Genomic DNA, 22,952 nt, shown 5'->3' on the forward strand with positions numbered 1-22,952 from the left:
GCCTTGAACTGAGAGCCTGCAGTTCACTAACTCTCCTGATAGAGGTAATGGCCACTAGGAAGGCAGTATTATAGGTGTTGGTCTTAAGACTGGCCTTAAGCATTGGCTCATAATGAGGTCCTTTTAGTCTTGTAAAAACAACATTCAAGTCCCATCAGGGAGTAGTGTTACAAATAGGAGGGTGAAGTCTGTAACCCTTCCATGAATGCCTTAATTAATGGAATCTTCCATCAGGAATCCTTGCTCCGAGATGTGGTTTACGCAGAGAGAACAGCAAGGTGAACCTTTAGTGCGCTGAAAACAAGTCCTGAATCTAAGAGGTGTGTTAGATAAAGGACAATATCTTAGGTGAACAGTTAATAGGGTTGATGTTTTTATTATTCCAGCGTGCTACCAGGATCAGGGCGACTGGTGCATCTTGTGCACTATTCTGTTGAGAAGGGGAATCTAGGGTTGGGGAGCGTAGGAAAATCTACTGACCATGTAATCCAGAGACCGTTCCCTTTGGACTGTTTTAGGGTACCTGGAGTCCTAATCGGGCATTGGGCGATCTCCAGAGTCGAGAACAAATCGATGTCTGGAGTACCCCATTGTGCAAAACCGTGGTAGGGATATCATTTGTACGCTTCATCGACACTCCTAGGGAGACGCCCAGCACGTTTTGCTGGACTTCGTGACAGTTTCCTTTATATCCTGAATGAGTGGGACCTTTTTTTTTACACTCATTCATTCTTATGGGCTCTGTCTTTTGGAACTCTTGTTCTGCGTTTTACCTTTACTATGGAGTCTCACTTTCCTCCATATCTTTTAGGACATCTGCGTTTTACCTCTGCAGCACACAGCTCCTTATGGGCAGTGTTGCTGGGAACCCTTTAAGCTCCCCTTTATGATTATTTCTTCATCCGTACTTACTACTGTGCTTAAAGATAGAGGGATACTTTGTATCCCTGCTAAAACTTTATACTCAGATTGGCACACACCACCATGCATGGAATACCAAGGGGATACTTTGTATCCCCTATTCTCTCTCTGCTCTTGTGACTTTAGTCATAGAAAACCCTCTAGTTATAGGTGGTGGCAGTGGACGTGTTCTACCAACTATTGTGGTACTTTTTACTGCAGACCGTATTCACAGTCTCGGTTGTGCACAATAGGGTCACCTATGTACTAACATGGTGGCTCCTTTCTTTTTTGCCATTTGTAGCGTGGTTGTTCTTTGTTAGCCCTTCTACCATTCTGGGAGAGGGAGGTCCGTTTGCGTTTGATCTTTGGCGAAAACCAGTGGGTGTCCACCGCCTGGGCTACAGTGTGTCTGGGCAGGCAGGCATGAAGTGGGGGGGAGGAGTTTCACTCCACTGCTCTTTTTCTGCGTGAATGGAACCAGCTCCTACTGTGGGTTTGGCTGTCCTGATTGGACAGCCACCAGCCCCTTTCTGTAAACTGCTTAGAGAGATTGCAGAGGAGTGTGTGCTGAAAATGAATAAAAGTCGAGGTTCCAGAGGTGAAATCTTTAAATAACCGAAAAAGACAACAACCAGAGACGCCTGCAGACCCTTTGCAACACCGTGAAGCGGCCACTGCTGACCTGACCCCGTTTTGTATGCGACAGAGGAGCAATGATGAGAACAAATCCTTCCCTTTGGCTGGAGGGACCAACCAGCCCTGAGACGAACTACAATCTAAGCCATCTCCGGAGGTGCTGTGCCTTTCAAGAGAAGCAGACTGCGAATACCAGGAGACCTCCAACCCAAATCGTAGTGCATCTTCTTGCCAAGGCCAAATCCGTCCAAGTCTATGCTGAGCTCCAGGTGAACCTCCAGAGACACAATCCGACTCCCCTCACCAGAGTGCAGTACCCAAGGAATCGAATAAGACAGACCAGGCAAATCGTGTCCTTTGCTGGTGCTGCAGAAAAGGCGCCAAACCCACAGCCTGACCAGAGGAGTTAAAGAAATCCGTGCCAGGGGTCCTCTCTCTCGAGACTGCTGTGGAGACATCCTGCTCATTGTCCTGCCTTTAGTCAGCAGCCCAAGGAATCCAGAGACCGGGTCCATTGCTGCTGTCCAGAAGAGAATCTAGCCAAACACATTTCTTCTATCGTAAGGTACTCTGGGGTTCAAAGGTAATGGTTATATCCTTTTTGTGTACAATGAAGTATATGGAACAAGTTACTTACCTGCAACTGTTGTTCTCTGGCATGGATTCACATGCTCATAAATATTCCCCTTCATCAGGCTGGGAATCCTCAGTAAAAGAAAAAACGGTTTCAGTTTAGTTTCTGAACTGTCTTTCTCCTATAAACCAATCACTGAGCTCTGGGTCATACTACCCCCCCCCCCCCCCCCAACCCCTCCAAGCCAATGACTGCCCTCTACCTAAGCCCCTCCTCTGGCAGCCATCTGCAGATTTGGTAGCACGTGAAGTGGCAGTTAGACCAAGAGAAGAGCCGAGGGGTAGACGGGAGGGTTCGCATGTGAATCCATGCCAGACCCATGCTGGAGAACAACAGTTAAATGTAAGTAGCTTGTTCCTTCTCCAGCATGGGGTCTGGCATGGATTCACATGCTCATGAATAAAGAATACATAGCATTATACATGCACAACCACGGGAGTTGGCAAGGCTCAACAGAAGCATTTACTCTTACCTCCTCACAAGGCTCACCTTCAAGCGAACAGGTTGTGCAGCACTGCTTGGCCGACTCTGGACTCCTCCCTGGAATCCCTGTCGACAGTAGAATTTCGTGAAGGTGTGCGTCAACCTCCACATAGCAGCCCTGCAAATGTCCAGCAGGGGCACACCAGACCAGAACGCCGTCGTAGCAGCAATCGCTCTGGTAGAATGGGCTCTCGGACGGCCGGGCAACGGTCGGTTTGCCAACTCGTGACAATGAGTGATGCAGCCGCAGAGCCACCTGGAAAAGGAAGCCTTGGACAGGGCCTTGCCATGGTTCACAGGACCAAATTTCAAAAAAAGCTGAGAAGTCTTACGGAAACTTTTTGTGTGGGCCATATAAAACTTCAGCGCTCGAACCACATCCAGCAAACGAAGGAGTCGATAAAAAAACACAGGTAACACCAAGGGCTCATTGAGATGAAATTCCGACGGAACCTTGGTCATGAAGGAGGGGTGCGTCCGCAGCACCACCGAGTCTTCTGGAAAGTCAAGTACTCTTCTTGCAGAGGTGATGGCCACAAGGAAAGCCGTCTTCCACAACAGAAACTTGAGAGGAGCTGAAAGCATAGGTTCGAATGGGGCCCCCCATGAGCCTAGTCAGCACCACGTTTAGTTTCCACGCCAGGGCCATAGCCTTCACTGGAGGGAACGTGCGGAACAGTCCCTGGATGAATTGCTTGACTAGACGGTGCAACCAAAAGGAAGACCGTACTGGAGATCTGGTGTAGCGAAAGATAGCCGCCAGAAGCACCTTGATGGAGGCATGCATCAGTCCAGATTCAGCCAATGACAGTAAATGCGGAAGAACTTGAGGGGCCGTGATCTTCTGCGACCGGCACCAGGTCAAAAAGCTCTTCCATTTGTGTCCGTAGCACTTCAGAGTCGACGAAGCCCTGGCGAGCACCTCCAAGCAGTACGCCGGAAGCTCGTAACCACCGAACTCTAATGCTGCAGGAGCCAGACCTTCAGGTTCAGCGATCCCGGATCGTGATGCAGAATTGCACCTCCTTCCCTGGCAAGTAGATCTACGACCACTGGCAGCTTCACTGGAGGGGCGATGACATGCTGAGAATGTCTGGGTAAAGGATCCGCCTCTGCCACACTGGTGTGACTAGGATCATCCTGCACCAATACCTTCTGAGTTGACTGATGACTCAGAAGTAGTGGCAACTGAGGAAACTCATACAGAAACGGGCCTTCCCAAGGGAAGGAGAACGAGTCCCCCATGCTCTCAGGCTGGGGGAACCTGCTGGAGAACCTGTGGCACTTGGTGTTCGTTGTCGCCACCGCAAACAGATCGATCTGGGGACTGCCCCTTTTGAGGAAAAGGTTGTCCACTTGATCCTGCCGAAGCTCCCAATAGTGGCAAGAGTGCAGCACCCTGCTGAGAGAGTCGGTGACTGTTCTTTACTGCCAGGTGAAACAGAATGAGGAACATCCCTTGGGCAACGTCCCATCGCCACAAGTCCTGTGCCTCCTGGGAGAGAGCTGGGTATCTGGTGCCCCCCCTGCTTCCGGATGTACAACATCGTAGTGATATTTTCTAAAGACCCTCACCACCTTGCCATTGAGGGACGGCAGAAACTACCAGAGGGCCCAAAACACTGATCGTAGTTCCAGTATGTTGATGTGCAGTGTCTTCTCTTCCGGCCGCCACAGGCCTCTGGCGTGAAGACGTCTAGTGTGGGCTTCCCATTCTTCCAGAGAAGCATCCGTCATGACCGTCTCCTGGTACAGGGGACTCTGAAAGGCTGTGCCTCCGGTGATGTTTGAGTGCACGCCCCTCCACCTTATCGCTCGACGGAACTCATCGAGCGCGATCCTGTCCTGTAAGCCTCTGGACACCTGGACCCAACGGGCATCGAGGAACTCCTGGAACAGACATCCGCAATCTGCAGAGCCGAATCAGGTATATGCATGACGACATCATGCCGAGCAGCGACTTGATGGTCCTCACAGTGGCAATCTTCAGTGCAACAGCCGTTGCACCTTGCCCAAGATGGCCGCTATCCACTCCTCCAACGGAGCCGATGGGCAGGCCACCGTGTTGAGCTTGGATCCCAGAAAGAGCGTCCTACAATGGAGTCAAGCAGGATTTTGCATATTTCACCAAGAACCCCAGGAGAGTCAGCAGCCAGACGGTCCTCGCTGTGTGGTCGACGGCAATGTCCCTTGAATTGGCTCAGCCAGTCGTCCAGGTAAGTATACACATGCATCCCTTGTAGTCACAGATGGGCTGCCACCGGAGCCAGGCACGTGAAGACTCTGGGCGCTGACAAAAGTCCAAAGGGAAGAGCCTGGAACTGGTATTGCTTCCCCTAAACGACATAGCGCAGGAACTTACTATGCTTTGGGTGTATGGGGACGTGAAAGTAAGCTTCCTCTAGATCCAATGACGACAAAGTGTTCCTGCTCCAGCTGGCTGAGAATGTGTTGCAGCGTGACCATCCAGAACTTCTGGGATTTTATGTACCTGTTGAGTCGTATGTCGAGAATGGGCCTCCAGCCCCCGGTGGTCTTTCTTACGAGAAACTATCTTGAGTAAACTCCAGAGCCCTGGAGTCGCAGCAGAACCAGCTCTATCGCCCCTTTTCATAACATGGCCCAGATCTCCAACATCGGCTCAGGTATGTGTTCCTGTAGGCCACCGGTGGTATTCGCAGACACTTTTGTTGGAATTCTAAGGTGTGTCCGTGGGCGAGAGCATCCAGCACCAATCGATCGGTGGAGATGATCTCCCACACGCTGACGAAGTTCGCCAGCCGGCCGCTAAAAGGGGTGCGTAGGTGGGGGGGACATCCTGGCTGGTTCAAGCTTGATTGGAGGTTGATGCGCCGCCTTGTGGTCCTTGACGATGACAGCAGCCAACTTTGAAGGCCTTGGAGCGACCCCTGTTGCCTTCCTGGGTCAAGGATTGGGAGAGTTGGCGTTAAGAGGATGGGCCCCTACCAAACCCCTTCGAAGACCCGTTAGACTTCCTTCCTGAGGGACGAATTGACAACTGTCGTTGCTACAGAGTGCTGAGGGCATGGGCCATCTCTGTGTCCATCTTGATGGCCTGGAGTGTTCATCGGCGGCCTTCCCGAACAGGTTGTCTCCATCGAAAGGCATGTTCTGGGCACTCGTCTGGACCTCTTGTCTAAAGTTGGTGGCTTTGAGCCAGCCGCGGTGGCGAAGGCAAACCCTGTTTCCCATCTGGCGGAACCTGTGTCCACAATGTCCAGGGCCACGGGTGGCTGTAAGGCAAACTCCTGTCCAGTTCCCTTGGGGACCAATGCAAGAAGATTAAGACTACAGGAGTAAGCAGTAAACCCAAGTGGTAGCAGCCTGCACCACCCAGATTTACCTGGTAGCTGTGGCTGAGCAGTCAGACCTCTCTCAAGATAAATAGGGCAGTATGTAGAGTATACACAATAGGGCTAAAAACACAGTAGAGCAAACAAACACTGACCAGAGCTTTGTATCAAAAGTATATAATTTATTTAAAACACACTTTATGAAGTACACTAGCACTCTAAATCAAAAGCAAGTTAAACCACAGTCAGGCAAAGTATATACACCTCCCTTAATGAGTATTAGACAAGTCTAAGTTAGCACAACACTTTGTCACAACAGAGGTGAGCGCGTAACATAGATGGCACTCCAATAATTCATTACAAGGGAGAGAAAAGGGCAGGTTATAAAAATAAAACAGTTCCCAATACTTTTCTAAGAACACAGCAAATTAAGAAAGGCAGAGTATACCGTAGAACCAAAGTTCATAGGCCAGGGCCACTTTAAATGGAGCAAGGCGGAATGTGCCCAAGATCAGACAGTTTAAATGCACTAAAAGTCTTTGCAGAAATGTTCAAAAAGGAGGTTGGTTCAACAAGAAAGATGAAGTTAGAAGGTCTGGGGGCCAACCCAGTTGAAAAGCCAAGGATTTAAGGGTCACCTTTAGCGATTCGAAGAAAGCGAGGCCATGAGGAACACAGTACCTTAAAGAGTGAGGCAGCTCCAGCGGTGGCAGTTGTTCCTGGCAGTGGTGGCGGTTTGTGGATTCGACCAGGGGAAGAGATGATCTCGTCGAGGAAGAAAAACGTGGAGTCGTTGCACTGCCCAGGGATTAAACCAGCCGCAGAGTTCGTTGGTTAAAAGCTGCGTTCCTTTTATTCGCGGTCAAAGTGGTGAAGCTTGGCTATCTGGCCGCCAGGGTGCTTGGCACGGGCGATTCGACCAAGGGACGTCCTTGAAGGCGAAAGTCGAACTGGTAGATCCTACCAGCTCAGAGGAAGAAGACTCGTTCAGCAAAAGATCTTCTCTTGTCGTCGGGGAAGTGGCGAGTCGTTGCAGCAGGGCTCCACCGGTGGTGTCGTCGTTGCAGATGGCTCAGCTTCTCCCCTCTTTGGATTTCGTAGGTCCCGTGGCGACATCTGAAGTTCCAGTCCCAAAAGCCCTGCTTTTATGCAGAAAAACCCCCATTCAACAGCCTAGCTGTCACTCATACATGCAAAGTGGTGAGCCGTGCGACTCACCACTGGGCCAATCAGAACAGAGTGCGACTTGAGTTGCTAAGGCAACCCAGTCCAGGGTGCCAAAATCCCCACCCACACATCCTGTGAAGCCCAGACAGCATGGCACCATTTGGAGGGCTTCTGTGGAGAAGCCCACAGAAAAGTGGAACAAAGGGCCCGACCTTGGTTAGAGTTACAGAGACAGACATGAACGCCATTTTAAAATCGAGTTCTGGCGAAAAGACCCAACCGGTGATTTTATATTAATTAAATAAACCGGCCGTATCTCAACATTGCACCAAAAAGTTGTGCGTTTAAAATCAATGGGAAAATCCCATAGGAAAATATTCTGGTGGAATATTTCGCGTGGTAACCACTGCCACCAGCCAGAAACTCGACAAGGGGGGACTAGACAGCGCCCCCTTGAAAACAGACCTAGGGGCAATCGAATCGAATTAACCCCTTCCAGTACTTCCACAATATGATGGTTTGTACTGGTTCTGTTCACAATTTTGGACTAGCAAAACCAATGGTGACTTTACATGCCCTGGGAGACAGTAGTCAGTCCCAGGGTATGGAGTCTATGTTTGGGGGTCACTATGACACCCCTGTGTTACTGCACTGAGGGTGCTGTGTAACACGCATACACAACAGATACCCTATGGAGAAAAATACCCCAAAGCCAATAAGCACACAAAAAGTCTAAGACATACCTCAAATCATGCCTAAGAGTGGGAGGAAGAGAGTCTCACTCTTAGCAGGAGAAAAAAACAAACCCCCAAAAATCCAGCAAAGCTGCTGGCGGACTCACTAGGTTTGTGAAATTAGCCATATAAGAATTCTCCCTAACAATGGCATGGTCCAATGCCACCTTGTCATCGAGGAGGAAATCCATGAGCATAGCCATCTTGTATCAAAGTTCCCAGTCGTATCTGGCCACGATCGCTAAGGCGTTGACAGCCTTGTCCGTTGTCGCTTCTGAGCAATGACCTTTCTACCCATGGAGCCCAATTTCTTGCCCTCATTGTCCGGGGATGCGGATGAAGACGCCGAGCTCGACGACTTATTCCTAGCGGCTGCCGAGACCACTGAGTCCGGGGACAGTTCAGATAGCAGACACTTGGGTACAGAGTCCGGCACCCTGTATTTCTTTTCAAGTCGGTCTCTTTGCCGGGGCTGAGGCGGGGTTCCTCAGCAGTGCCAGCCCCTCGTCTCAAACATCATCCAGGAGCGGGACCAAAAGGATGGTCTTCCTCTTCGCCTCCCGGCGCTGATACAAGAAGCCTTCTTCCTTCTCTGGGGTGGGCTGGCAAAGCTCTGATTCACTTTTGATCATGGAATGGAAGGATCCCACTTCGTCCGGTGGAGAGGCTCTCGGGTGGGGGGGTGGCTCCCCAACCCACCATCGTCATCTGTGCCCATTGACACTGTCCGACAGCTGGAGTGGAGGTGCGGGATGTTGTCTCCTCTTCTTCGCCGAAGTTTCCCCCGGTGTCGACGGGGTAACCGGTAGTGGTGGCACCGTCAGCATCCTCCTCTGTATCTCCGACACCGGTGTGGAGGGTCGAGAGGATGTCCTGCGAAAGGTCTCTAGGAGGCACCTGGGGTGGTGGCTGGGATTAGCTGGGCTCAGCGCCCATGTCGTCATCCCCATGGACAGTGTCACTGTCATCACCTCCGACGGGTGTCGTCCCAACGTTTTCCTAGTCGTCATCACCCTTAATGGTGTGGACTGAAAGGATCTCCTCGTCGGACGAAGAAATGTCTGTTCCCTGGCGTTATTCTCTGCCCCCCCCCTTTTCTTCGGGTCCTGAGGGGATTGGTCTTGGGCTGAGGTCCGGCATCCTCTTATCCAGAGTCTTCTCAACCGGCTTGGCAGAAGGCTCCCTCCTGGGCAGAAGAGCCAATCTGGCAGTCATCGGGGTACCCTGGACCGGGTCAGCTCCTATTGCCTTCGAGAGGAAGGCCACCACCAACTCGATGGACGATTTGGCCTAGTGCACCTGGGTCTTCACAGGAAGGCCGGCTCCCTTGTCCTGTATGGCCTTATTCAAGGCCGGGTCAGACACCTTGTCCTGCTTGGCCTTCTCCTGCCTCTCCCGCAGCTTCCCCGGGGTAGCCAACTTCCTTTTGGACTAAGAGCTGGAGCGGTTGCTGGAGATCGCTGCCGAAGGAGATGATGAACTCGCCCCGACCGTCGCGGGACCCAGAGCAGCAGCGACCCAGACGGAAGCAGGCTTGCAGTGCTTGGCCCTGTGTTGGGCAGCCACGGATGGAGTGCCCTCAAAGGACTTAGAAGCCAGCTCAGGCTGGCTGGATCTGGAAGAGGCATGCCCCAGAGAACCACCCGTGGTAGAGACCCTGGCCTTGGGCCACATCGCCAACCGGAGGGGTCGATCCTTCATTGTGCGCTTGGTGAAGCCACGGCAGATCGAACAATCCTCTTTATGTGTCGGGTGTAGGCAATGCAGGCACTGGGAATGCTTGTCCTATGAGAACACATTCCGCAAACCGCAGCAGAGCTTGAAAAAGGAAACGCTATCCTTCTCATCCAACATGATCAACGCGGTGTAGGCCTGACGAACTTCTGGAAGCCTTCCAAGAACACCACTCTACAATTTCTGCCCTTCAGGGAAGTGAAAGATGCAGAAAAACAGGTCACCGTTAATCGGAAGGATGATCTACGGAGCACAAGGGCTCGATTGACCTAAAATAGAGAATTCCTATCGTAAAGGTGAAAAAAACCACGGAAAAGCACAAAAAGCAAAACTGGAGGACTCCCAACACTTGAACGTGCAGTAAAAATTTGAATATGGCTACCTGGGGAGGGTCCTGGGTAGAAGGCAGTATGACCCAGAGGTCAGTGATTGGTTCATAGGAGAAAGAGTTCAGAAACGAAACAAACTTTTGTCTTTAACAGAGGATTCCCAGCCTAACGACAGGGAATATTCATGAGCATGTGAATCCATGCCAGACCCCATGCTGGAGAATGAATAAATACCCTGGTTTACCTGAAGATATGGGATAATCTCGATCACTCCCTTCTGCAGTAGGATCTGGACTGCTTCTAGCATGGTCTGTAAATGTTCCGGCGACAGCCGTCAGCTCTTTGGTGGATGGTATCGGGGTGGTTGCAGGAATTCTATGCAATACCTGCAGCTGACAGTTTTGAGTACCCACTGATCCGAGATGATGCCCTCCCATGCGTGGGTAAAAGAGGTTAATCGCACCCCTACCGGGGAGGCATGGGAAGGGCCCCCTACCGCTGAGTCATTTGTTGGCTGGGGAGCCTATGGCTGCAGAGTCTTTCTGTGCTGAAATCCCTGCTGTTGAGGTGTCTGGTAACTACTGGAAGTGCACTGTCTGGAATACCAAGGAGTCCCTCCTATTCTGTAGTTCCCTTGGGAGGAGCAGGAAAAGCATTGACCGCAAAAGGACTGGCGGGTGTTAAAGGCTCCCCGTTGGAGAAAGGGTTTTGCCGAGATCTGGTTCAACAACTTCAGCGTTCTAAGCTCTTTTTTTTAGCAGAAGGGCCTCATTGACCGCCTTAAAGGAGGCAGAGTCTTCTACAGGTTTGAGAGAAGCCTAGGTTGCTGGTCTAAAGCCTACGTTTTTGAGCCATGCATGGAGCTTCAACAGGGTCCCTTGTGCGAGAACACGTCCTGCCGTCTGAGCTGAATCTAGGGTATTCATGGGAATGTTCTGAGTCACTTGACGCCCTTCAGTCATCACTGCTAACAGTCGTGTACCGGTAGGCTCTGGGACATTTTGTAGGCCTTCTTGCACAAGTCCCATTGAACATTGCTACAGCTTGCCAGGAGCGTGCTATTAGTGATACGAGTGCTGAATGAAGCCGAGGTGGTGATCTGCTTACCAAGAGCGTAAAGCTTCTTACAATCCTTGTCCAGAGGTGACTTGGACGAGGATAGTGGTACTCGTGCCCATTTTCTGGTGGTTGTTACAACCAGGTAGTCAGGAACAACATGAACTCTGATTATACAAAGGATCTAAGTGCGCTGGACGGAACATCTTCTCAACTCTAGGGTTGACGGCCCGAATGAGTGAGGGTGTAAGTAAGGAGGGATCCAGGCGTTTCTTTACCGAGTTCAGAAGAGGAATTGCCTGACTGACCGGGACTTTTTCCTTGAGGATATCCTTAACGAAATCCATGTCAGGGAATGGTCTCCTGGGTTACGATCTTGAAATGGTCAGCAGCCTTCTTGCGTAGGTTGAATAGCATCTGAATAGGCGAGGAGTCCCGGGGCTGAGTGACGGGAGGAGCATCAAAGAAAATGGTGTCTGGGTCAGGTTCATGGGATGGTATACTGGGTCAAGTACCTTGGTCATCAGCAGGGACTGAGTTAACTGGGTCTTGAGAGATGGGGTCCTTTGAGACGTGATCCAGATCTGGGACATAATAGATGGCATCATTAGGTCCATCCTGGTCTTCCTGGAAGATAACCAGAGTTGGTGTATTGTGTAGACATTGTCTAGATGGGGATGCAAACTGTGCGCCTGAAGAGTGGTGCTTTGGGGACTTGGAAGGGATAGGGCAAATGTCCATAGGCTTATATCTCTCAACTCAAATTTGTCTGAAAAGTTAATTTAGACATCGTCTCTATACAGTCCTCAAATCTCTCGCTAGTCCACACAGAGGAGGAGGATTCATCTGGGGGGGTTGGGGAGGATAAAGCAGCTGATTATCCTGTTGCAGGGCCCGAGACAGAGGGGTAAGGCTGGCGAATACCCTTCCGTGAGGCCACGACCTAGACGAAAGCAGCCGTCAAGTCGCCGGACGTGTAGTCAGCGAAGCAAGATCCACCGTCGAGAGGATGAGTAGTCATCGAGACAGCCTAGTACAAGTCACATTAGGGATAGTGCTACAGTCATGCCCAGGTCGACGTCCCTTTTCAATCATCGAAAGAAAGATGCAATACTCCACAATTACCACTATATGTCAGACTATATGCACAGAATGCGATAGGAAATCTGGATTTACACCAAAACCAACGGCTGCAGATAAGGGTTTCAAAAAGTAAAGCGCAACTAGGTTTCTCTCGCACCCAGTCCCACCACTCAAGGGAAAGCCTAGGGGTGATCCTTGGCCAGACTTTAGGCCCATGCAAGCCTATTTGGGGAAGGGGGTGGGGTGCAGGAATAGGAATACCATCCACGCAGTTCCAAGGATGCACTCATATCGATGGTGCAGTGAGGGGGCCCAGGACAGTCCACCAGGTAAAGAGCACACTTCTGAAGGCTCATTAGGCACAGGTCCTCAAATAGGGTTCGAGGTTGTGCCCACAGTTCAGAGGTTGAAGCACTGACGAGGGCCTTCTGGAAATCAGGAGAGAGGAGCAGGGCTTCACTGGGACTTGGCAGGATGTAATGTCAGTCAGCAGCAATAGTCCTTATGTCTTCAGCAGGCTGCACTTTGTGGGAGACAAGACTTCTACAAAGAGCCATAGAATGGCTGCAGGAGTACTCCTTTTATCCTGGATTTGGAATAGAGTCACCACAAGTCAAGCTCTTGGCATGGCCATTCTAGAGTGCTAGCCACCCTTAGTAGCCCTTCGCTGTAATTGCAAAGATGCAGGAGTAAAAAGTTAAAAACTGTAGAAAAATGTCTGCTGCCACCAGCCAGTCCTGGACACAATGCAATTGTTACAAAACAAAAAGGTTATAAAAGGATACACAGTAGCCTAACCGCACTAAACTTTAAGGTGACGAGCGCAACTTTAAAAATACAGGTATTCCATTAAGGGAGACAGGCTCTCCCACTACTGATAGGGACTGATAAGATCCCCCATAAAAGTGAGCAAAATGTAAGGTGACTAAAGCTCAGTGTTTTTCTTCCCTCGAAAAAGTTATTTCAGGAAGTAGACTATAGCAAAAAGATAGGGTGTACCACTGAATTTCATGGGAGGAAAGCAAAAAGAAAAGCTTTCCCAACACTGGCGAAAGCCCAGTGGTTCAGAAGAACTTTTAAAGTTTAGGCCTACAAAGTTATCCAACTTACCAGTATTACTGTTGAGTAAATGTTAGTTGATGAATGATTTGCTAACCTAAAGCTACTCTTGATACTCTGTTTCTCCATCCAAAAGGTGTACTATTGAACCGAGTATTGCAACAGCAGATATCCAATGTATATATCTGTGTGAACTATGTTTACCTACCTGAACTGTAGTGATTTTAACATTGACCTAGTATATATAAAAACCACATTTTTATTTAACTACAGTATGTGTTTCCTTGACTAGAAGTGTGCTCAAAAGGTCTTTGTACTCAACTACAGCCCTCCTCCCCCTAGACGAAACCTGGCTGCTCGACCATATCTACCAAACCTTTTGGCAAGATCACGCCAAACTTAAGAGTTGGAGCCCTGTACATCAAAGAGTCTTCTACAGTTCTTTCTACAGGTGTACTTTAGTAAAACTCCTGAACATTCAAGAAGTCATAGATGAGGACTTTCACTCAAAAACGCACCAAAACCGGAGAGCCTGAAGGTCTCTCAGGGGGAACAGCAAAGTTGTGTCCCTATAAGGGTGTTGCATTATTAGTCACTTGTGAAAAAGGATGAAAAAGTAAAGGAAAGGCAAAACTTTCCTGAGCAACATCTTAGGCTGCTCTGCTATTTGCAGGGTAGCACTTCTTCAGCAATTAAACAGTGGAGTCATTATGCAAGTCATATTAAAGGACCGTACTTTAGAAGCCACTAAGTAAAACCCATCAATTCTTGTCAGATCGTTTCCCTTAAAATGTTTAGCATAATCTCCAATATATACGTCTACGCTGAAAACATTTTGCAGTCAAACATACATCAGAAATTGCAAGCAACTACTGCATTTCAATCACACAAACGATCCTAATAAACCATTTACCAGATCCTTCCAAGTCTCTTCTTATGTATTCCTCAGAATTATCTTCAAAAGCCTCTTCATCAGCAGCTACAACAAAAGAATAGCAAGTTATTCATAAAACAAGATTAATGTGCTGTACCTTTTTCAGGCAGAGACGTTTTAATGCAATATCTTAATTCTGACAGTGCTATAGAGGTCTCATGGAATTCACTTTAACTATATCCCAGCTAGGTCCATATATTCGTGGCACTGGAAGTAAAAGCATCTACAGTAGCCATCCATTTAGGTTTATAGAAGACCACTTTCGGTGGCTGACAGGTAGTACTCCATCAGTGTTCAGAAATGTTGCTAGTACACACATTTTGGATGGAATGTGGACACCAATCTACTTTGGTACTAAAAGGACACTTGGGTTGAACCATAAAAAAAAAAAAAAACACATCTAGGGGATGGGAAAATGATCTTAAAATGTTATTCAAACATGAAGCTGTTTGGGATACTTTTCTACAGCCCTCTGGTGAGGGCTAGGAAGCAACCTATCCTAAATGGAAAACAGGGTTCCCACCAAGTTAGACCAAAACTCTCAATGGGTAACTTGAAAGAAGTCATCTTCACTCTTAGGAGACGGGAACCAAAAAACAAACAATTCCAGACACTCTACAATGCATAATACAATAAACATCTATAAATCAATATAATTAGTATGGCAATAAGAAAAGGCTACTCACCGCAGGGACTGCTACACTCGTAGTCCATAGTCCCTTTTTCCACAATACTCCAGGATGTCCTTCCAAAGGGACAGAACCGGAGCTCTTTTTGCACGTACCGTCCGCTTTCCGCCATATTTATCAGAGATTAAAAAGCACTCATCAACCAGGGGCAGCTGGAGTTCCATTTTATCCAAACAAGTTTCTAAAGACCGCCTGCCCAAACCTTGTTATGTTACCAGATTTTGTATTGCGCATGGTCACCCAAGGAAATCATGGCGCGGAAGACAATCAGCAAAAGGCTACGGGAACCTAAAAAGTCTGGTTTTTAAAAGGCGGCAAAAAGTTTAGTGGTTCTCAACCTGGCTGACAGCAGAGGGCAGGTTATTCCATAAGTGCAACCCCCAGTTCTTAAACGCAGAATTTGGTGATAGCCACTAAAGCTGAAACTTATCCTGAAGATATTCCGCAACCTGATGGTAAAATGCGCTGTGCAGACAGACAAATTAGATCCTTTTTGCTACTGGTAGCCACTTAAGGGAACAGAGCACAGGACTAATGAGTGACCAATAAGGGGTAAAGGTGGCTACACTAGCTGGCAGATTTTGAAGGCATTGTAGATTATGAATTAGACCGAGAGGATGAGCCAGATACAAGGCATTGCAATAGTCAATTTGACTAGTAACAATCGAGGCCACAACCCGAGGATGAAGATGGGTAGGTAGGTACAGTAGTACACCACGGAGTACACGTATTAAGAAGTGCCCAGATTTGCATACAGCATTCACATGAGCAGAAAGGCAGAGCGGTAAACCCTCAGATTCTTAACCACCGTCACTGGAGTAGGAAAGACACCTCTCTAAGAATAGTGAGCAAGGGGTCCACGTCTGGATTCCCAGGACCCTCCTTGTTAATTTGCATATCCGTAATGTTAGTAACAAAGAACTCAGATAGTGAGTCGCAGAGTTGAGTGGGTGCTGCGGTTAGAAATAAACATAGTGGAGGAAGAGAAAGACCACCACTGAGAAAATCTTTTTGAATTGGTTAAGTACTTTGGACGTGAAGCAAGGCTGTTTTGCAGCACGGATAAGTGTGTGATATTCACATGTGAGTTGACGATACACTAGTTTTGCTTTATGGTAATAGGACAGGTGCCACTTGCGTTCAACTTTCCTTGCTTTCAGGTGAGCTGCTTTGAGCTCATCCATATACCAAGGTGCAGAAGGGGATGACTTCTGCCTGGTCATTTTAAGAGGTGCCACCAGATCAGAGGCAGCCGGTAGGGTCTTAGAAAGGATAGATCAGCTAACGGGTATTTCTGGTGCCTGACCTGGCGGCACTTCCCATGCAGTTATGAGTGGAAAAGGCAAGAGAAGGGCAGGTAACACCCATACTAATGGCATCACAGGGAATATTCTTCTGAAACGCGACTGTGTAGCCTTGGCACCAATTGATTGTGCGAGCAATCGCTTAGAATAGATTTCTTTTGAAGCATGTTGGCTTCCACAATGCAAGATATGATACAAGTCACTTATAACGCGCATGTACACGTGTTGCTAGGTGCAAAAAGACAAGGGAGGGTATAGAGGGAGGACAAGACACGATTTTACTAAGACTTGCATCATTCAGAACGTGCAAGTGTGGTAACGCAAAGTGCAGGGGAAGAGGTGATCCATTGAGCCATCGTAGCTATAGAAGCCTGGAAATACAGCTGCTGCCCAACAGAAGTTGTAAACTGTCAGACTTCCTAAAGATGTTAAACCAGTCCAGGTAAAACTGAAGGCCACATCTCACATGGAGTGTGCAACGTTCTTTCTCCATCAGTCTGAGAAGGTAAAAATGTAGGTGGCACCATCTCCTGATTTATGTGAAAGGGGGAGAGAATTTTAGGTTAAAAGGTAAAATGGGACTATTGCTATGAAAAACTAAGGCTCAAAAGCGGACAGTGCCCGCATTTTGCTGATCATTGCGGCCAAAATCACAGCAACCAAAATAGTAGTTTTCCAAGATACCAACTTGATGTCAGCTGTTGACATTGGTTCAAACAGCTTATGTGATAAAGCCGCCAGCATCACAACAAGAACCCACAAAGGGTGAGGTATAGCCACAGTGGGTAAAGTCTGGCACACTGATGCTTACTTAAACCCCCCCAGATGTCCACTATTCAAATTTTCCCATTTTGCCATTTTGAATCGAGGGGGGGACAGAAGGAGAGTTCAATTTACAATCAAGGTTTGTAGGCGACAACAGGTGTCCTTCCAGTTGCAGTCACAGCAACTGATCCAGGTGGCAAGCTGAAATTTGTGGAAAAGGCGACTTGCAGCACAAGCTGGTGACTACCAAAGTGCCAGAATTCCATTTGGACCGGCAACTGATCTAGCAGGGATGCATGCGAGAGAGCTAGTTGAGTCCACCAGGGATTCGAAGGACAATTTCAAAAGGATCTTGAGGGCTGGATCCTCGAGAAGGCGTCAAGACTAGTTGGTCCCACTAGTCCCCGGGGTCTCCTGTTCCCCAGTGCACCATTGATAAGGTAATTTGGTGTCTTTGAAAAACCTTACCTGGGGACCACACCCTGCACCAGGACTAGCTCCATGAATATTTCTTACTCTGGTGCTGTTTAAAAGCAAATTCTCCTTCTGGATTACTTGGGAGTCCCGTCTTCGGATCCACAGTCTACAATCCTTCAAACCAGACTGGAAAATTCACACTGCATCAGTATATACTTTTCACACAGGTGAGAACTTTTGTGCAAATTAATCCACTAAACTGCTTACCCCCACCCCCAACCTTTCTGAAAAGATGAACAAAGCCTTACTTAACTTAAAATCTCTCGATCCCCTGAAAAACTTTCTAGAGCCACCAAGGAGACAACTAGTGCTGCTTGGTTTACACATTTACCTTGCAGAGGTTTACTTAGTTGTAACTGTAGAGATTTTATTAGTTTGGCCTTAGTTTTTATTTTTCTAGGAATATATTGTCTGTACAGTTGCTGATTGTGTATTATGACAAATCCAGGGAGATTGTCGCTGTTAAGGATTTCTAGAATCTGGCCTGGTGAACAGATTTTGGAGGGCACACTAGTTAGTGAACTGGGGAACTTTGAGGTTAGCCAAACCTCAATCAAGGTAAACGTGGAGAGTGGTCAGGGGTCCACACAGTGAAGTACACAATATTTCAATTTAGACAGGAAATGTACAAACACTATATATATTCTAGGCACAAAACACACTAGGAAAGTAAACAAACAGGCGATATCCCACAACACTAAATTATAAAACGTATACAGTTACTGTTAGGTCCTTAGAAATGCGTTCAAACGCATTCAATAACTTACACCAACAAAAAGGAGGTAATTAGTGATGCAGTAGAATGAAAACCAATCACAAGAATTACACACAACTTTATATGTTAAATCCCTAGGATGTATGGGGCCTTGTGCCCAAAAGCCACAAAGCTTCTTAGGAAAAGAGGCTGATGTAGTAAGAGTTTGTGAGGTGGTGACATGTTCCAGAAGTTATTCAACAATGTTATAGGTAGGCAAAAAGATATTCCCATCTTTCAGATACAGGCTTCTATATTCAACAATCAAAAAGCGATGTAACGGAATAACCAAAGTTTATTTCAAGGAGAACTGGGGGGAGGAGAATGCGTTGCACTTACTTACCTCCTCCCCCACCCCCTGACCCCAGACTCCAATTTTACCCAGGTGACTAGATGGGTTGGCTGGAGGTTGCTGAAGGTTAGTTTGACCGCAGTTGGTTCCTGTGTGGTGCCCAGGAGCTGCGGGTGCAAGGATTCTTCTGGGGGCTGTTCCAGGTGCAACCGCAAAGAACTAATGAAGGCACTGATGCAGACCTCATCAAGACATTTCAGACGGGGAAAGGAGAGTTCCAGCGGCTGCTACTGCACAGAGGTAACAGCAGCCCTCCTTGCAGTCGCGGTTGAAGATCTTCCAGAGCAGGTTGCCTTGAAGCTGGAAGTTGAAATTTGGCAGAAAGGGGACTTGTACAACAATCTGGTGACCACCGAAAGTTCTGGCGGCTGATGCAGAACGGTGCCAATTCCACTGAGGCAACCTACTGTAGAGTTGGTCAGTCTACCTGGTGGTCCGCGGACACGCTGACGACTCAGGACAGCTGGATCCTTGAGAATGCGTCGAGATTGGTTGGTCTCACCAGACAAAGAATTGATACATCGCTCAGAGCCTTCAGAGACCAGGTAGTCTACCAGGATTTCAAGGGATGCTGGGCTCCTCTGCCTAGTTCCAAAAGGGGTGGCCCATCCTTAAGGAGAGGTGACGTAAGAAATTTCTCTTTTGGAAAGTTTCCCTCCACAGTTCTATGGACCAAACTTTCTGCTTTTGTGTCTGAACCGGCCTTCATTTTTTACAGGGAAGAGAAGCCTTCAGCTTCACTCGCTTGTTCTTTTGCTGATTTTGGAATGAGAAAACTGTTCAGTCCTTCAGGCGATCACTACTGCAAACTAGGTTTCCGTTTGGACTTTCACACTATATTAACTCTTTGGAAGATGCTGGGCGCCAGTTTAATGGGAATACTTTTGTATTTATTTTATTTTATGTATTTATATAGCGCCGAAGCCTGCGGCGATCAGGGCGCGTTACATATAGACAAGGACGACAGTGACAACATAAAAAGATGACTCTAAGGTGTCAGTGCATTAGTGAAGGAGATCGAAGTATGAAGTCCCTAGGTTTTTATTTAAAAAGTACAGTTTTAAGTTTCTTTCTGTACGTTAAGTAGTTAGATTCTACTCTCAGGTGGGCTGGCAGCTCGTTCCATCTGGTGATTGCTTTAGAAGAGAACGCTCTGCCTAGCCCATTTACTCTTTTTGACGAGCTGACAATAATTATTATTATTTATTATTATTTAAGGAGTCCTTGAGCTCTAGATCTAAGGGTGCCACTTGGTTTGTACAAGACAAATTGCTTTTCTAAGTATGAGGGGGGATCCCCAAATAAGTAGTGATGGACAAGAGTCAGTGATTTGAACGTGATGCGGTCCTCTATGGCTAGCCAGTGTAGGTCTTTTCTGTCGCCAGTAATGTGCTCTCTCCTGGATTTTCCCGTGATGGTCCTTACAGCGTTCTTTTGGATAATCTGACACCGCTTAATGCATTTGCCATTTGCTTCTAACATCAGAGAGTTACCAGAGTCAAGGCGTGAAAGCATTGTGGCTCTGGCAATGGTTGCACTGTTATGTTGACTCAGTGGCCTAATTCGTCTCAGGAGTCTTTGGTGATATTGGCAATTGCATTTGAGGTATGTAACTTGAGCCTCTGCTCTCAAAGATGATTGCAAGTAGACACCAAGGGTCTTGACTTTATCTGAGACTATTATTGCTGAATCTTTAATTGTGAAGGAGGAATAGGCAGCATCTAGTACAGTTATGGCGCAAGAGGATCCGAATGTCATTAGCTCGGGCTTGCTGCTATTAAGGCACATCCATTTTGTTTTCATCCATGCTTCGATGGAATTGTATATGACCGATAGCTTGTTATCTGTGGTGTGGTGTGGTTTCCGCTGAACTTCATAATCAGTTGAGTATCGTCTGCAAAGTTTGTGAAGAATACCCTCATGTTTGTCAGTAGGGTACACAAGCAGCACAGATAGAGATTAAAGAGTAAGGGCAGGAAACTAGCACCCTGTGGCACACCACAATCTACTGGCCTAGAGCCAGAGGAGTGATATCCCCAGATGATCTTGGAGCAACGATCTTCAAGGAATGAGACTACCCAGTTGATGGCATCCTGGGAGAAATTTCCTGATGTGTCCAGGGCCTCCCGGAGCTTCTGATGATCTAATAAATCGAAAGCTGCCGAGAGGAATCACTTCAGTTTTTTTACACGTGGGATTTTGGTATGTGTCTGAAGACATGTTGGTGGCAGTAATACCATTTTTGAGTTATTTCCAGTGTGCACAACCGTGTTCACTGTATGGAAATTAAATGTGGCTAGTGCCCTAAAATGGCTATACAATGCCATTTTCGCTTGTTCTTTGGCCATATAGTGTTTGGCCTTCTTCCTGTCTGATCAAGATAGGAAACCCATATAAGGTCATGCACTTGCCTGAGAAAGCTGCATCTTTCAAAGGATAGAGATGCCTTTCTGTGTGTGCAGCTCAGGAAGTGGGTGGGGCTGTCCGGTCCCACTCCACATCCCTGGTGGCAACAAGCCCAGGTGTAGGGCATGAGTGAAACTAATTACTGTCCCTGATTGGACAACTACTGGCTAATGGTGCAGATTCTTACCATCGATGGGCTTGGACTTGCTGCCAGGCTGGATTTTGGATAAGAGGACTCCTGCAGCCATTTCTTCAGATCAGTGTTGGAGCAAAGAATCCCTTGAAGAACAGCCGACTGAAGATTGAATACCTCCTAAAAGGCCCGGCATTCCCTCCTGCGCCTGGCCAGTGAAGCCCCATTAGACCGGATCTGTAAAGGCCTAGTGTGGTGCTTCAACACGTGGACTGGTGGGACCAACCAGTTTTGACAGGTTATAGGATCTAGCTGTCCTGAGCCTTCGGAAGTGTCTCTGGACCACCCAGTGGACTGACCAGTGTTAGGGAGAATTTTAAGTTTCTGTGCCAATTCCCCTCAACATGAGACCCCCCAGCACTTTTTGCTGGACTCAGATTTTTTGATTTATTCTCCCGAGTGAGTGGAACTTTTTCCCCACACTCATTTCACTCTGGGAATCTCATTTGACTGCTTGTGTGTTCTCTTTACTTTGAGTTAAGCTTTCCTCCATGTATTTCATTACAGGCATCTGTAATTTACTTTTGCAGCACACAGCACGCTACGTGTAGTGTTGCTGGGGAGTGCCTTGATCTTCACTTTTTATTTTACTTTATTTTCTCATGTGAACAACATGAGTAGTAAGATTACTTATCTTAATTTCCTTTTCTTTTGTGGGACCAGCACACACCACCTTATGTGGGGTGCTGGGGGGTTACATTTTTAACTCCTTTCCCACTGCTCCTGTAAATTTCTAGTTACAGTAACTAACAAAGCTAAATGGCTGGTGGCATTGGATTGTTCTACCATTATGTGCAGGTTACTTGCAAGCCAATTTCTCGGCTTCAGTACAGAACCCATGGGTGACCACCAGTCTTCTTTTTTCGCCATTTTTCATTCGCAAGTTCCTTCTGGGCTCTCCCACCACTACAGGTGGTGGTGGGTCCTTTGAGTTTGGTCTTTGGTGGGATTCTTTTGTGAAGCCCGCCAAGGCTCCAGTGTATCTGGGAAGGCAGGAGGTGAGGGAGGGTCCCCCAAACTTCACTGGTCTTTGTTGGTGTGCCTGGCTGAAACCAGTTTGAGCCGGGCGGCTAGCTCTCCTGCAGGACAGCCAACCCCCAGGTGGACAGCTCCATATGAGTGAATTAATAGGCTCCAGCATATAAGTCGAGGATTTATGGACCACAGGGAGAGTCAACCACAAGAACTGGAAATCCAAAGCAGAAAATGTGCAGAGCTGCCTGCAGCACCTTCAAAAACTGCAGAAGTACTGGTGAAGCCCTGCTGCTGTCCAAACCCCCTTTTCAACTCGACAAGGAAGCTCTGCCAAAGGACGACTTCCTCCTTTGGGCAGGTGGGATCAATTAGCCTCAATTCGATTTGGGCCATCCCCTGATGACCTGTGACTTTCCCGGGCAATACCCGGGGTACCTGGACCATTGCTGAGTGCATCGTCATGGACCGAACAAATTTCGCTGAAACTTTGCAGGCATCCTTGTGGTCCTCCAGAAGTAGGCATTATCTAGCAAAAGTCCCCTCACCAGAGTTCAGGACAAAGAAATCGAGGAGAATCCAACCGGCGATATCGGTTCCCTCTTGGCGCTAAGAAAAAGGCGCAAAAACCACAAGTCGCCAGAGTGAGCTGAATCCTTTGCTGGAAACCCCTTCTCTCGAGGACTGCCACAGTAGTCCACTGAAGGTCCCTCCTTTCGTCACCACGACTGAGGAGCAGGAAACCAGATCTTCAAAGCTGCATCAGGAAGGCATCCAGCTGCATTTTCAACTTCACTATCCAAGTACTGTGGGGCTTGGTTTACACTTACCTTAAGCCATTTTCGGTGCTCCTTTGCTTTGGGGGTGCAGTTTTCCACATTTGGGAGTTTACCTCCACTCCATTGTACAGGTCCTGCAGCCTGTATACCTACAGGAAGGCTCCCTATCAGCTCCTGTGCTTTCCACAAGAACAT

At 47.9% G+C, this 22,952-nt stretch overlaps 1 protein-coding gene across 2 annotated transcripts in view; it reads right to left on the minus strand.

The window, feature by feature from the left end:
- Positions 1-22,952, minus strand: part of CSE1L (chromosome segregation 1 like) — a 1,325,092-nt gene that overhangs the window by 979,109 nt on the left and 323,031 nt on the right. For both annotated transcript variants that reach the window (XM_069651279.1, XM_069651278.1), the window contains exon 11: positions 14,046-14,111. In XM_069651279.1, coding sequence (XP_069507380.1) covers positions 14,046-14,111 — 66 coding nt within the window. The remainder of the gene's footprint in view (positions 1-14,045; positions 14,112-22,952) is intronic.

This window comes from Ambystoma mexicanum, chromosome 3p (genome assembly GCF_040938575.1).
Source record: "Ambystoma mexicanum isolate Mex_15411 chromosome 3p, UKY_AmexF1_1, whole genome shotgun sequence".
Classification (NCBI taxonomy): domain Eukaryota; kingdom Metazoa; phylum Chordata; class Amphibia; order Caudata; family Ambystomatidae; genus Ambystoma; species Ambystoma mexicanum.